This window comes from Pithys albifrons, chromosome 9 (genome assembly GCF_047495875.1).
Source record: "Pithys albifrons albifrons isolate INPA30051 chromosome 9, PitAlb_v1, whole genome shotgun sequence".
Lineage (NCBI taxonomy): Eukaryota > Metazoa > Chordata > Aves > Passeriformes > Thamnophilidae > Pithys > Pithys albifrons.
Window position 1 is genome coordinate 18,639,674 of NC_092466.1, and position 12,599 is coordinate 18,652,272.

Genomic DNA, 12,599 nt, shown 5'->3' on the forward strand with positions numbered 1-12,599 from the left:
CTTCAAATGTGATCTTTTAAGATGAAAAGGAGCAAGTGTTCAGCTTGTGTCAACACAGTCTCTCAAGAACACTGTCCCTGCTATTGCTTTTCATTTGTTTATGTAAACTTCAACATTGCAGACTGACCTAAGTCTGTTTTCCAGTGAACAGCACAACTCATAAACCCCATCTTATTCTGTGTTAATCACAATCCAATGCCAAAGAAGCCTTGAACACATGTAACTTTTTTCTCAGTGAGGGAACAAACAGGGGTTCTTGTTTATCCCAAGACATTTCCATCAGCTCTGAAAACTGGTATCTTCAAAGATCTTTGCCTAGTGGCTGAATTAGTTGTAGTCAGCCTGAGGTCTCAGTCCTCACTGAAACTGGTTTGCTGGTTATGGGCAGGAGGACTCGTTCTGTGTCCTTGGGCAGCTGGCCTATAAACTAAACAGAATCCTCCTACGTGAGGATCAGCCGTTTATGCCAATTAACTTACAAGTGTCTTCAGAAGAACTTGTGTTTCATCATGGACTGATGAGCATTTAGAAGAACACCAGATGGAAGGGGTGTGTTCTTAGGAACACCATTGCAAAAATGTGATGCCTTTGACTAGTGAAGGAAGGCAGTGAAATAACAGGATGTCAGTGAAGGCACAGAAACAGTTCTGCTTTACATATAAAGTAAAGAACATTGTTTGGGATAGTGAAAAATGTAATTTGGTATTTTCTAAGTGAAAAGTATTATGGCTGGGCTGCTCTGATGTCTGTAAGTGACAGTAACTTTCATCAAACCATAAATTAATCACTCAAAAGGATTTCTGCAATATAATCCCTCCTCACATCTCAAGGTGGGATCAACAGTCCCCATGATGCACCCAGTGCTGTTTGCAAAATCTGATTTTACTGATTTTTCAGAAAATTCAACAGCCTCCCTCCTCTATGGTGTCTCAGGTAGCAGGATAGTTACATAGTTGCAAGCTCTTTTCTAAGGGACCTTAAGGGATACTCTGGCTGCTTTCAGGTATATTGCCATTGCATTTATCATTCAAAGTATGGAAAACTTATAAAGTGGGTCTCAAGTCCTTATAGATTTCTACTACAAGCAGTGAGATAGTTGAAAGATTGACTGTCTGGAGAGTTTTTGTCTTCAAGAGTTTGTATTTGGTGTAAGGAATGTCCTTGTCTGGAGGGGAGCTGTTTTGGTTTGATTAAAATCCAGTTACATTTGTGAAGCAGAAGAAAAAAGGATAGACTTCAGCAGTGGGCTCAGGAGATGAAACAGGCCTGTTGTTTGCCTTGCAAGGGAAAGGTGCAGAGGTGGCAACAGCCATGGTTAATTTGTCTGGCTAATGAACCATTGTGCAGAGTGAGGCATTGTCCCTTTGGTTGCACAGTGTCTTCGGAGAACTGTCTTAGTGTAACAGCTGTAGCTGCCCTGGTTACCATCCCAGATTTGGCCCATATTAAACTTCATTCAAATGGAAAATGAGGGTGTCATATTGAAAGGAAACCTCTAAATGCACTGTCTTTTCATAATGAACCTAATGGCATTTTATTGTGGAGGGATGGTGACCTATAATGCTGCAACCTAATAACCGTGGAGATTACCCTTCAGCTGAGTGGTTTTATGCAGTAACTACCTATTTCAAACAAGATTGGTAGAGTCATAGTTACTCCAGAAAATTAATAGGATGACAGTTTCTTCAGCACTGTTTTGAAAGCAGACCTTTCCAGCAATGTCAAAGTGCTCTAAATACCCATGGGGTGGAGATAATGAATTCTTTCTAGCAATGTTTGGTTACTTTTCATTTTAGGGTTTAAATTCCAAAGAGGCTGCTCACAGCCACAATAAAGGTTAGAACAGCTCAGCTCTGTGGTGACCAGTAGCTTACATATTAAATAGAAGGAGATGTGAGATTCCTGCTGGATTCGGGGTGTAACTTCAAACTAAGTGTCCAATGGAAGTGCTGCCATTGCCAAAATGAAATCAGCTGCTTTCTCCCACCTTGGAAAGATCATTTACACAGATCCTAAAAGTGTTGCCAGCAGAGAGTGAGTCTGCAAAGATTTCTTTCTCAGGATGGGTCTTGAACCTGTTTCACACCTTCCAGGTACATGCTTGAACCATGAGACTGGCTACTGTTTTCCATTGGGCCTACCTTGTGTCCCTTTCTTTTCCTCATGAAAACAGTGAGCAGTCTTGTTTCAAATGAAGACGAACCATTTTATTTTCAGGAGTGAGGTTATTTTAGTATAAACACATTTTTTCCTTTCTGGTTATCATCATCTCATTTAATAATAAAATTAATCAATACTACAACTGTTAGAATTAGTTTTGTCTCACACTATGCCTTTAAACAACTGTCAGCCCAACAAACTGAGAAATAGTAAGAATGGAAAACTTCTTGAGATCACTGGACATATCCAGAGAAAGTAAGGGCTTTCATTACTGTTACAGCATAAAGAAGAAAGCAGGCTGCAAGCAAACCTTGTCCTCTGCTAGCTAAGTATGGTTATTGCAGAATCTAAGCTGTATCAATTAAAAAAGTATTACAGACCCATAAGGTTGCCAGAAAATATGAACTGCATTATCAGATGCAAAGACATTGGAGCCTTTCTCTGACTCCAAATGCAACAACAGAAGGTTTTTTTTCATAGCAAATAAATCTGCATGCTGTTGAATGAGTCAGGTAAGGCTCCTGGCTGTGGGTTAAGGATACTTCTGCATCAGATCAATAATTTCATTGTACATGTGCAAAGGTGCGTCCAATCCCCAGATGAAATCCAGGTGTGCCCATTCAGGAATCTTCTTGTGATAGATAAGCTTCTTGATTTTAGATAGTAAAATGGCCACATCCTTGGGATCTGCAAGCAAGTCTTGTCCCCCAGTCCATACTGCAGTTGGTACAGTCATCTCTTCTATGTTGTAGAGAGGTGGAATAGCCTGGAAAACATGAAGCAGTACAGGAATGAATGTCCAAGAGAGCGCAGAAAACTTCAAATATTCTTTTTGGGCTTTCTTCTATCATGGTTCAAAGTACAGGTGCCTAAACCAAAGAGAAAGGAAGTTCCCTTGCTCTCATTTTATTCAAGTGATAGCAGTGCCAAAGCTAAAACACCTTTTGAGTTGACAAAGAGATACTGTTGGGTCTTTGCCCTCTGAACTAGGAATCTTAGGGCAGGAACTTAGAACAAGACAGAAGATGTCAGGATGCCTCTGGATAAATCCCCATCACGGTCCTTTTGAAGTACTGGTCAGCTCCAGAAGACACAGTCTAGACAGAAAACACACATGACAAGGATGAGGAGAGAGGAAGTAGCTTAAGACTCCTGAGTTTAGAAAATAGATGCCAGAGCAAGTACAGAAGACAAGATTATACAATCAGAAATAGACTTAAGAAAGAGCATAGGAAGTAATTATCCCATTACTTCTCATAACACAAAACCTAGAAGGCATCCAATGACTTCCCAGGAGCAAGTAAATTCAAGACAAACCAAAGGAAGCTATGTTTCATGCAAGCCATCATTAAAACATATAACTCATAAACACAGGCTGTTGTGGAGACCTAAAGGGTAGGAGGGTCAAGGATGGGATTAGAGACTTGAATGGAGATGGTCCTCAGGGTCCGTTTGAGAATGAAGTCTTTTCGGCTTTGGCTACCAGGATCTAGGGGGGGTATTAGTTCTCCAGTTGTACTCTTGCTAATATTGTTTCCCTGAACTGTCATATATTGTCAACTGGTTTAGTTCCAGTAGTAACCAAGATGTCTCTGTTCTTTTTCATGTACCATCCTTTTTCAAAATTCATTTTCTATCCTTTCTGCCCTTTCTTATTCCTATGGATCATTAAATTGAAAAGTTTTGCTCTCTCTCTCTCTCTTTTAAGATGTATTAAATTTATTATTGCCATTAATGCATGAATGCTTTCTTCATTGACTCCCAACCTGAAAAGCAGCAATATTTTCATCCACGTATATTCTGAAAATGTGTCTCCTACTACATACGTGCTCTCCTCCTGTGTTCTTCTGGGCTGTCTAAGGGTGATAATATTGTCTCACCAAAACATACCTGTTGGTATTTTTCCATGTTCTTCTTTGAACTGCCCCAGTCATAAGCTTGGAATTTCCCTGAGTGGGCCTCCTAAGAGGATGAATAAGAGAAGGGTAGTTATAAAGCCATTATTCAGAAAGTTGCTGTATTCTTTTCCTGCTGAGCCTCTGACTCTAACCTAAAACCCCAACAGAAATTCTCCTAAGAGCTATGTAATAGCCAATAGTAAATTAATTGAAAGCTTCAGACAGTGGAAAGCAGTCAAATGTTTTTGTCAGAATCAAAATAATCATGGTTTCTGCAGAAAGACACAGAGATATCCTCACAGGCAGGTTTGTAAAACTGCTAATAGCAGTTGCCTTCAGCAAGTTCCACTCACTGCTACTGCCTTGTCCTCTTCTGCCACTCATGTTGCCATCTCTCAGCTCTATGAGTGGCTCCATCTTAGGTTTTCTCTCCCCACTCTATTTTGAATACAGAAATCACCATTTCCAGTTCTTCTCTTGTGTTCCTTGGCTTTGCCTACAGCATGAGTTTTTACTACTGTGAGAGACACTATCAATGAGATCTTAATACTGAAAGGCTCTTAGCTCCCTGAATATTAATAACAGCAAGAAAAATGAAAACTTGGGAATATTACTTCTGCATGTTTGTGCTTGCCAGTCTGTGGTTAGATGTTGAATTACATTTGCCTCTATTTGCAGATCTCCCCCAACAGTGCTTTGGCAACCCTTTTTCTTTACAGGTCTAGACCATGGTTGCAAAAGCAACTTAATCAAATCTAATATTTGATGGGAATTTACAGCCAAAATTATTGTTTAATTTTGAGTGAGTGCCGGTGCAGATGTCACTCAAAATATCCATGTGTTTGCTGTGTTTAAAAGTGCATTAACACTTTTGCAAAATCACTGTGCTCAGAGCTGTTTCCTGCACTACTCTAGAGCCTGCAGTGCTGCCAGGAAACCTGTCTTGCTACAGAGGCTTCTGTGAGTGAGCCCAAGCTTTATAAACTGTGAAAGTGTGAACCCAAACACAGAAAGGGAGATCCCATCAGCATTGCTGCTAATGGGGTACTGTGGCATTACCTGTAGGCAAGTGATATAAAGAGTCTACTAAAAAGTTTATTATTTATGGTTCTATTGCTGTCCATACACTAAGAGCTTTGAAAGCAAGAGATTAAACTACAAGGGCTTTTACTAATAAAATTTGATAATTTATATAGCAGCCAAAGTCCTGCTCATTTCTTGACTCCACACTGGAAACATGACTAATTTCTTAAGGTAAGCTCTGTATAGAACTGTGGACATAATTTATAAAAGGTACTAGATACACAGTAAGAAGAGTGATAATACATCTGCATACACAACTTCCAGCATACATGTTTTTACACCAATGCAGCACTGCTTTGTTGGCTTCAAATGTACCTGTATCACATAGGGTATTTCTATCCCACTGGCAAAAGAAAGATCAGTGAAAAAGTCTTCTGAATTGAGATTTCAATTTCAAATCACAAGTTACATGTGTTTCCAATAAGTTAGCAATGGTTTCACAGAAGGATATCTCTATACCTCTCTACTCAGCCCAAGGTGAGTACATATTTTGTCTTCCAGGGGTTTGCTCCTACCTGACTCCAGTGGACTATGTTCTGCACAGAAGTTCCAGCAGAGGTTTGGGCAATATACACATTGATTCGGTTCTGAAAGAAAATATTGTGAGCATTCTCTTCTTCCCTTCTATTCAGATATACATTAAAACATCTGCAGTGTCATGTATCCAAAAAATCCAACAGAAATTGGAGTGGCATGATTGGAGATTCCCTCAGATTTACTTCAGATATGGCAATGTATTAGGTTAGGAGTAACACTGAAAAAACACTCCCAAGACAAAATATTTTCCAGGATAATTGAGAATGTAGAAGAATCTACAGGTGGAAAGGATAAAATAGAAAGTTAGTGATTTAGACACCAAACTAGGTGGAGTTTTTTTCAAAAGTCTGTGTCAGATCCTGTGTGAGAAATGAGCACTGTTGGACAGAACAGCAAAGGGAAATGTAACCGCCTGAGGAATGCACAACTATTTGAAAGAAAACATGTCCTTGTCCTGCCACACAAGCTGCTGTGTGATCTTTCCACAGCAAATGCACTCTAAGGTATTTTTTGAAAAATGTTGGAGCAAAATTTCAATGCCTATGTGGTCTGATCTGGACATAGCATGAGGTGCCCAAGTATGTCTTAATACCCCTCATCCAGTGTTTGCCAACTCTCTCTCAGATATTCCCAAGGTATCTTGTGCCTCTGGACACATCCCTGATGGTCCAAGGCGTGGAGGAGAAGGACAAGTGGGAATATGTGTGCTCCTTTCTCTGTTGCAACGAGAAAGCATGAAGTGTTTTATTTCTTCTGCAGTGTGCCAGCATACCAAATATCTCTGATGAGACCAGTAGCCACTGTATGAGGCAGGATATGGTGCCCTGGGCAAGGTCTGGCAGAAGGCAGACTGCAGAATTTTGAGGGGGTCTCAGCAGCTGTTGACTGTAGGGATAGTGCTAAGTACTCTTGCAAGGAGTGAGGCAGTGGTGCCCTGCTATGACAGAGCAATCAGCAGATACTGCTGTGCAGTAGTGGGGACTGTTTCCTGCAATGTGATAGAAATTCAGCATTCACACTGCAGGATAGAAGGTGAGTTTTGTGGGCATAAGCTTAAAGTCTCAGTAGAGCTGGTAAGAGTTATACATACCACATCAATGTTTTTCAGGTTACAGCCACCCAGACTGAAGAAGACACTTCTACAAAGCCTGGCAAAAGCTCGGTGGCTGCAGACAGGGGCTATTATCCTTGTTAGACTATCAGTCTGGGGAAGGAATTCTCTTTTGCCAAGCATACCCTGTGAAATACAAAGTACCATTAATTTAAGAATATGCACTGTTCCTCTTCAGCACTTTCAGTGGCTCTTACTTGCTTTTTCTCCATTTGCCAAAGGATGTTGTCACAAACAAGAAAGAAATTATTTGGTTTTCCATCATCCTGCTTGGGCATTACTCAATTTGCATTATGTCACTTTTAATGAAGAGATATGTTAAACGTTAACTCCAATTCATAGTTAGTTTTAAGCTTGTGTATCAGTTGTGATTTTGCCTATAGGAATCTTGGACACCTTTGAGGATCTCCATCTTTGTGCCTCTCTAGGCAACCTGTCCCAGTGTTGTGGTATTTCCTATAACAGACGGACTTCAAAAATCCTTGTACTTTCTGCTTATCCATTTTAAGAGCTGGACAAGAAAGAATACAGTTAAACAGTTGAGCCAAGATATCACATACCCTGAGCACTTTTTCAGGAAGGTAGAGGAGTTTGGTTGCTGGGCCTTTAGCATACTTAATAGCAGTGACAGGAGCCAATGCAAAATAGAGTTTGATTTTTTGAGCCAGCTCTGGCATTGTTGAAAATGCAATGAAAGCTGAGAAAACAAAAAAGATTAATTAAAAAGAAATCACCATTTTAACATTGTTTTCACTATTAATAAATGCTATTCTGCAATTTCAAACCTACAAGCAACCCTGTTTGCTGTTCAGAGACTATGGTCCTGCCTAGATTTATGTGAAATCCCTCTTCTCCTAGAGTTACCAACTTGTAGGGTTTTCCCCTTTTTGGAGAAATTTCTTTCAACATTTTGCCTTTGCATCTTTCTTCCAGACCTGTTTAAACATAAATGAACACTTCTGATATACATTCATGCATTTCATATATTATTAGGAGGAGCAGTTGTTTTTCTTCTTGTCAGCCCAATTTTGTATTATCTTTTTTTTGTGTGTACATCCTGTCCAAACTGTCCAACTTCTCTTTCTGTACTTTCATATTCCTATTTTGTTTATTTTGGTCAACTGACCAGATGCTGTTGGGCACACCCCTGTGCCTTGAAAAGAAACAATTTTCATGGCCCACAATAATTTCCAATATAACTCTAGGTCGACAGATTTCCAGCAGCAGTGCATTTGAAACATTATGTTTTATTGCCTTTATAATAAATTTAAAATGCCTACAGGATGAAAACTCCTTATGCTATGGCTTTCCAACCTGCAAAGAGTTAATGGAAACCCTAAGTACATTCAGGAGCTCAGTCTCTCAAATCATGTTTTACTTCTGTTTTCCTGAAGCATTCACCTATTGTATGTAACTTACCGATGGTAGTACCTTGAGAATAGCCAATATAGTACAACTTTTCCTGTCCTGTTTTCTCCACAATGAAATTTATTACTGCTGGAAGATCAAACTTTGCCATCTCATCAAAACTGTGGGCAGAAAATTGAAAGAGAGGCATGCATAAATGAAAAATCAGACTTGGAATTGAATTCATATTTTTATTAATGGCTTGTAAACAAAGAAATGGTCTGAACCATTTAGTGAATCATTCATCTCTTTTAGGTTCTGTGTTTTCCTGGCACTGGATATGGAAGATACTACTCAAGATTTTCTGGGCTAATTTCTCCCTTGACATCAACAGAAGGACTATAACTTCAATAAGTATGAAGCTGAATTATAACTGTCTACACAGAAGGTGATATAATAACAGCTCTCCTTCCATGGAAGAAAAAGTTCTGTTTCTAAAAAGTCATTCAAATAAATGCAAAAGTTTTTTACATTTTCTCCTCCTGTGACTTTTATATTGTTGTAATATACAGACTGGTGTTTCTAAATTGCTGCCAAAACTGCCTCCAGGGTATAGGAATGGTTGGAGATGGCCTGTGCAGGTTCCTCTGAGTTGCTCTGCTGCTATGCCTCTAGTTTGAAGAACCTGTTCTAGTGGTAATTAGTCTCCATTACTATTTCAGTTCACATGCATGTATAGGGGCACCTCAGCAAAAGTGAAGGCAAAGAATGCTCTTTAAAAGGTAGCATTTTTAGCCAGCTGAAATTAATATGTAAGGATGGGCAATGGATCTGCCCTTCAATGGTTCTGTCTACCTGAAAGCCCAGAATTCATCTTGATCAATGGAATAATTTTGATGTTTTCTTGACCAGCGATTCCCTCTGCTATTTCCCATCCAAACATCAAAACCAGCATCAGCTAGTAGGAAGCCCAAGCTGTTGTTGGGCAGGTTTGTGACCCAGTTGCTAGCATCTCCCAATAATCCATGCTGGAGAAACACAGCGGGTTTTGAAGCTGTAAAGAAAATGAGAAACAAAACAATTTATAATTTTTTTCCCTGGTAGTTTAGGGACAGTACTGTCCCATATTCAATACTGAGATTTGTTCCTGCCTCAACTAATCATAAGACAAAACATCCTGTCTGTAAGAAAGGACTTGTAAGCTTCTATGAAGATTTATGGAAAGATCTGCCTGACATCAGCGCAAACTAACTTGGCTCCTTCAGGTCGTTGTTTGTATAGCTCAGCTGCTTCAGCTTGAGATTGTCACCTCTGATACAGAGAATGAAGGCGTGGGATTTTTTGCAGAGGTTTCCTTTACCCAAAATATGAATCAGTCACTGATATTAACCAGATTTAAGCAAAAGCAAAGCAAAATTAGAAGCTGGAACAGCTTTCTCAAAAGAGACTGATTGGGTAGATTACAACCTATATTTAATTTTATTAAACCTTTACTCACCAACTCTTATTAGGAGGCATATGCTTTGTATTAGAGTGGATTTTTAATATAAATAAGTGTCCACGACATAAATTCTGTAGATCTTGCAGGTTGTTCAGGGCACACAGAACTGTCTTAGAATTTCACTTGTATCCAAACTTTCATGGACTTTATAAAATCACAAGGTATTTCTCTTCAGTAGATGCCCTATCTTGGCTCTTTTTTTGTCATATTAAAGAACTGTACCTGGGCTTCCTTGATTCTGAATACCATAAGGGATTCTGTTAATGGTAATGGTATAACCATCTTCCGTCATCACTTCATACTCCTCGCTGGGGTACCCTTTGTAAGTAATGAGCTCATTCTAGAAGAGTAAAGGTACAAATGCATTTGCTTGCAGAAGTCTATTTCATAACTTACCTGCGTAAGATAGTCAGAATGAAGAAATGTTAGAAAACAGATACAACTCGGGATTTAATCTACATATGTTAAGCATATGAATAAAGCAGTATTAGATTGAACATTGTAACACTAAAAAAACCAACAAATTTCCTTTATTCTTTGTATTATATCTAGGATTTTGCTATTCAGTTAAATTGTCATGTGACACCTGTATTACACTCCTGCCATACAATCATTGCAAGCTCTTGTATTCTGGTGATAAAAGAATCACTATAAATTCATAGCAGAAGTTTATGAGCTGAGCTGAGCTCTGTGGCTGAGATGAGGAGCTGCCGAGGTGCAATGGTCCTGATCTGCTGCAGTGCAAGCTGTAACCAATTTATTTAAACTACCTTCAGAGAAATTCAGAAAGCTACACAACTACCCTATTGTGAACAGCATAAATGCAATGAGTACTGCAGAGAAGTTGACTACATTATGAAAAATACAAGATCGAGCAGTTGCATACTCATAAGGGAAACCACTAGCACAGGCTACCTTAAGTCCTGAAGTAAATATTACTTTTGACCTGTGACATTCAACCTGTTTGTTACAAAAGAGGATTGTTTTTCATAACTTGTTCTCAGAGAGTTACTCAATATATTTTGTCATGCGGGACAGAAATCCCAAGATTTTAACAAGCAACTAAAGACCTTAACAAGTTTACTTGGCAAGAGGGATTCTGAAAAGCCGGCCATTTCTGATCTATGCTGGTCACCACTAGTTATTTAGAGACTTCTGTGTTGATGAAATGCTGACATTCCAGATGGTCATTCTTTCAGATAGGCAGGTGATGCTGGCAATGGCAAACTGGTAACTGATATGACAAAGGAAATTAACCCTGGAGATTCACTAAGGAAAGTGGTTTGCCTCAGTTTCTATCAAACAGAAGATGTGCTGTTAGACATGCAAACAGAAGAGAATAGAACAAAAAGCAGGGACTAGAGTGGATAGATTAAATAAAGCTTATCTACTTTGTTCTTTCTAACACTTCGAAACCCCTTCTACTTTAATTCATGCATGTGTGTACATCCTCAGGTCACTCCATAAAGCAACTTACAATATTCATAAATGCTTCACGATCCACAGCTCTCTTCATTCTTCTCCATTCCTCTGAATAAGAAATTCCCTGAAACAAATATGTCACAGCAACAAACAGCCATATCTTCTCTCTGCAAAAAACAATATATTCATCTGTCAGTAGTTGTGCTCTGCACTTGTAATCCAGACAGGTTTCTGATGATAGAAGTGCTGCCTAGTAATAAATGGAACCAGTCTGGTACACCTTGTTCATGCATGGAACAAAGTTGACTTCCAGTATCTGTCTGAGGGAGTTTGGCAACAACCTGGATTCTCTGCTAAGGTTTGGACCAAGATGTTGCTCTTGTTCTGTAGTTGAATTTGGAGACATTTCTGGCTTACTCTGGAAACACAGGTGTTATTGGGCAACGTGTAAGTAAATCAATCACTGTCAATGAAACTTTCCAAGTGGAGACAACCCAGTTTTTGGATAATTAGCTGAAAAAAACAAAGATGATTGAAAATAAAAAGTAACTAGAGTGAAAAAAGTAAATATTTATAATTTAATTAAAAACTTAGGAACCTAAATAAAGTAGATATTTATAGTTGCCTGGTGAAATTTATATGAAACTGCTCAATAGCAAAATTTATCCACTCCATAGGATGAGGATGGGGAAAGGAAAAGAAAGCTTTGCTAAATGCAGTGCTAGGTAGAGACTGAATGCATGGATATCCAGTTTTCTTTGGCAAATAAGGAACAAAAAATCCTGAGAGGTAATTCCCTATTTAGATACACACATAGGAGCTTCACTGTCTGTGAATACCTACATATACTTAGCTCAGAGAAAATGTAGGGTTTGAATTAGCATCCCCTCTACACTATGCAAACCCCTGGAGGCCACATCTGAACTTCTGTTGCCCCAGTAATAGATCTTTAAGCCAGATTGAATCAACCAAAAGATCTATTGCATTTATTAGTTTCCTAATCAAGAAGACTTCTAAACTTTTTTTCCCAAATGATATGAATAGCCCATTTTTTTCTTATGGTAGAACAACAATTTGTATTTTAACTTCCTAGCACTACCTTCTGGTACAACCTGTGTGTTAAAAATACTTGGCTCCTTTTGCATAGAAAGGATTAGACATTTTAAAAACTTTATTTTACTTAGCTAGCCTCATTTCTTTTAGTTTAAAGCCACTGCTTTCTTATACCCTCACTTTCCATTTTCCTATACCTGTCCAGCTATCCCAGAGTTACCGAAATTCAGTGTGGGTGAGCCAGGCTACTCCTCTTTAGCCAAATGGAATCTTTCAAGAAACAGCCATATATTCACCTACATGAGTTACAAACAAAACAACAGCATTAAATATATTTGTTCCCAAACAAGAAATTAAGTCCTTAAGCTCAGGTTTGATACCATCTTTTGCAGCTTCCACAAATTCTGCATCAGTTTTGGATAAGAAATAACTCAAAGCATTACCCACCTCGTGCTAGAAGTCATGAGTTTGGCTGAGCAACTGCAGC

General features: G+C 38.9%; 1 protein-coding gene across 1 annotated transcript; it reads right to left on the reverse strand.

The window, feature by feature from the left end:
• Positions 1-2,603: 2,603 nt before the first annotated feature.
• Positions 2,604-11,159, reverse strand: LOC139675938 (lipase member M-like). The gene is made up of 9 exons (XM_071564188.1): positions 11,115-11,159; positions 9,860-9,977; positions 8,992-9,190; positions 8,209-8,318; positions 7,350-7,486; positions 6,769-6,915; positions 5,657-5,728; positions 4,051-4,122; positions 2,604-2,926 (listed from the first exon to the last, which is right to left on the reverse strand). The coding sequence occupies exons 1-9, from the start codon at positions 11,151-11,153 to the stop codon at positions 2,693-2,695; spliced, it is 1,128 nt and encodes a 375-aa protein (XP_071420289.1). The 5' UTR covers positions 11,154-11,159; the 3' UTR covers positions 2,604-2,692.
• Between the last annotated feature and the right edge of the window lie 1,440 nt (positions 11,160-12,599).

Excerpts from the sequence above, each read along its gene's own strand:
- LOC139675938 (XM_071564188.1), bottom strand. The coding sequence starts at position 11,153 with ATGAAGAGAGCTGTGGATCGTGAAGCATTTATGAATATT. Across the intron at positions 9,191-9,859 it reads TCAGAATCAAGGAAGCCCAG|CTTCAAAACCCGCTGTGTTT; the intron begins GTACAGTTCTTT and ends TTTTCTTTACAG. Across the intron at positions 2,927-4,050 it reads ACATGGAAAAATACCAACAG|GCTATTCCACCTCTCTACAA; the intron begins GTATGTTTTGGT and ends CATGTTTTCCAG.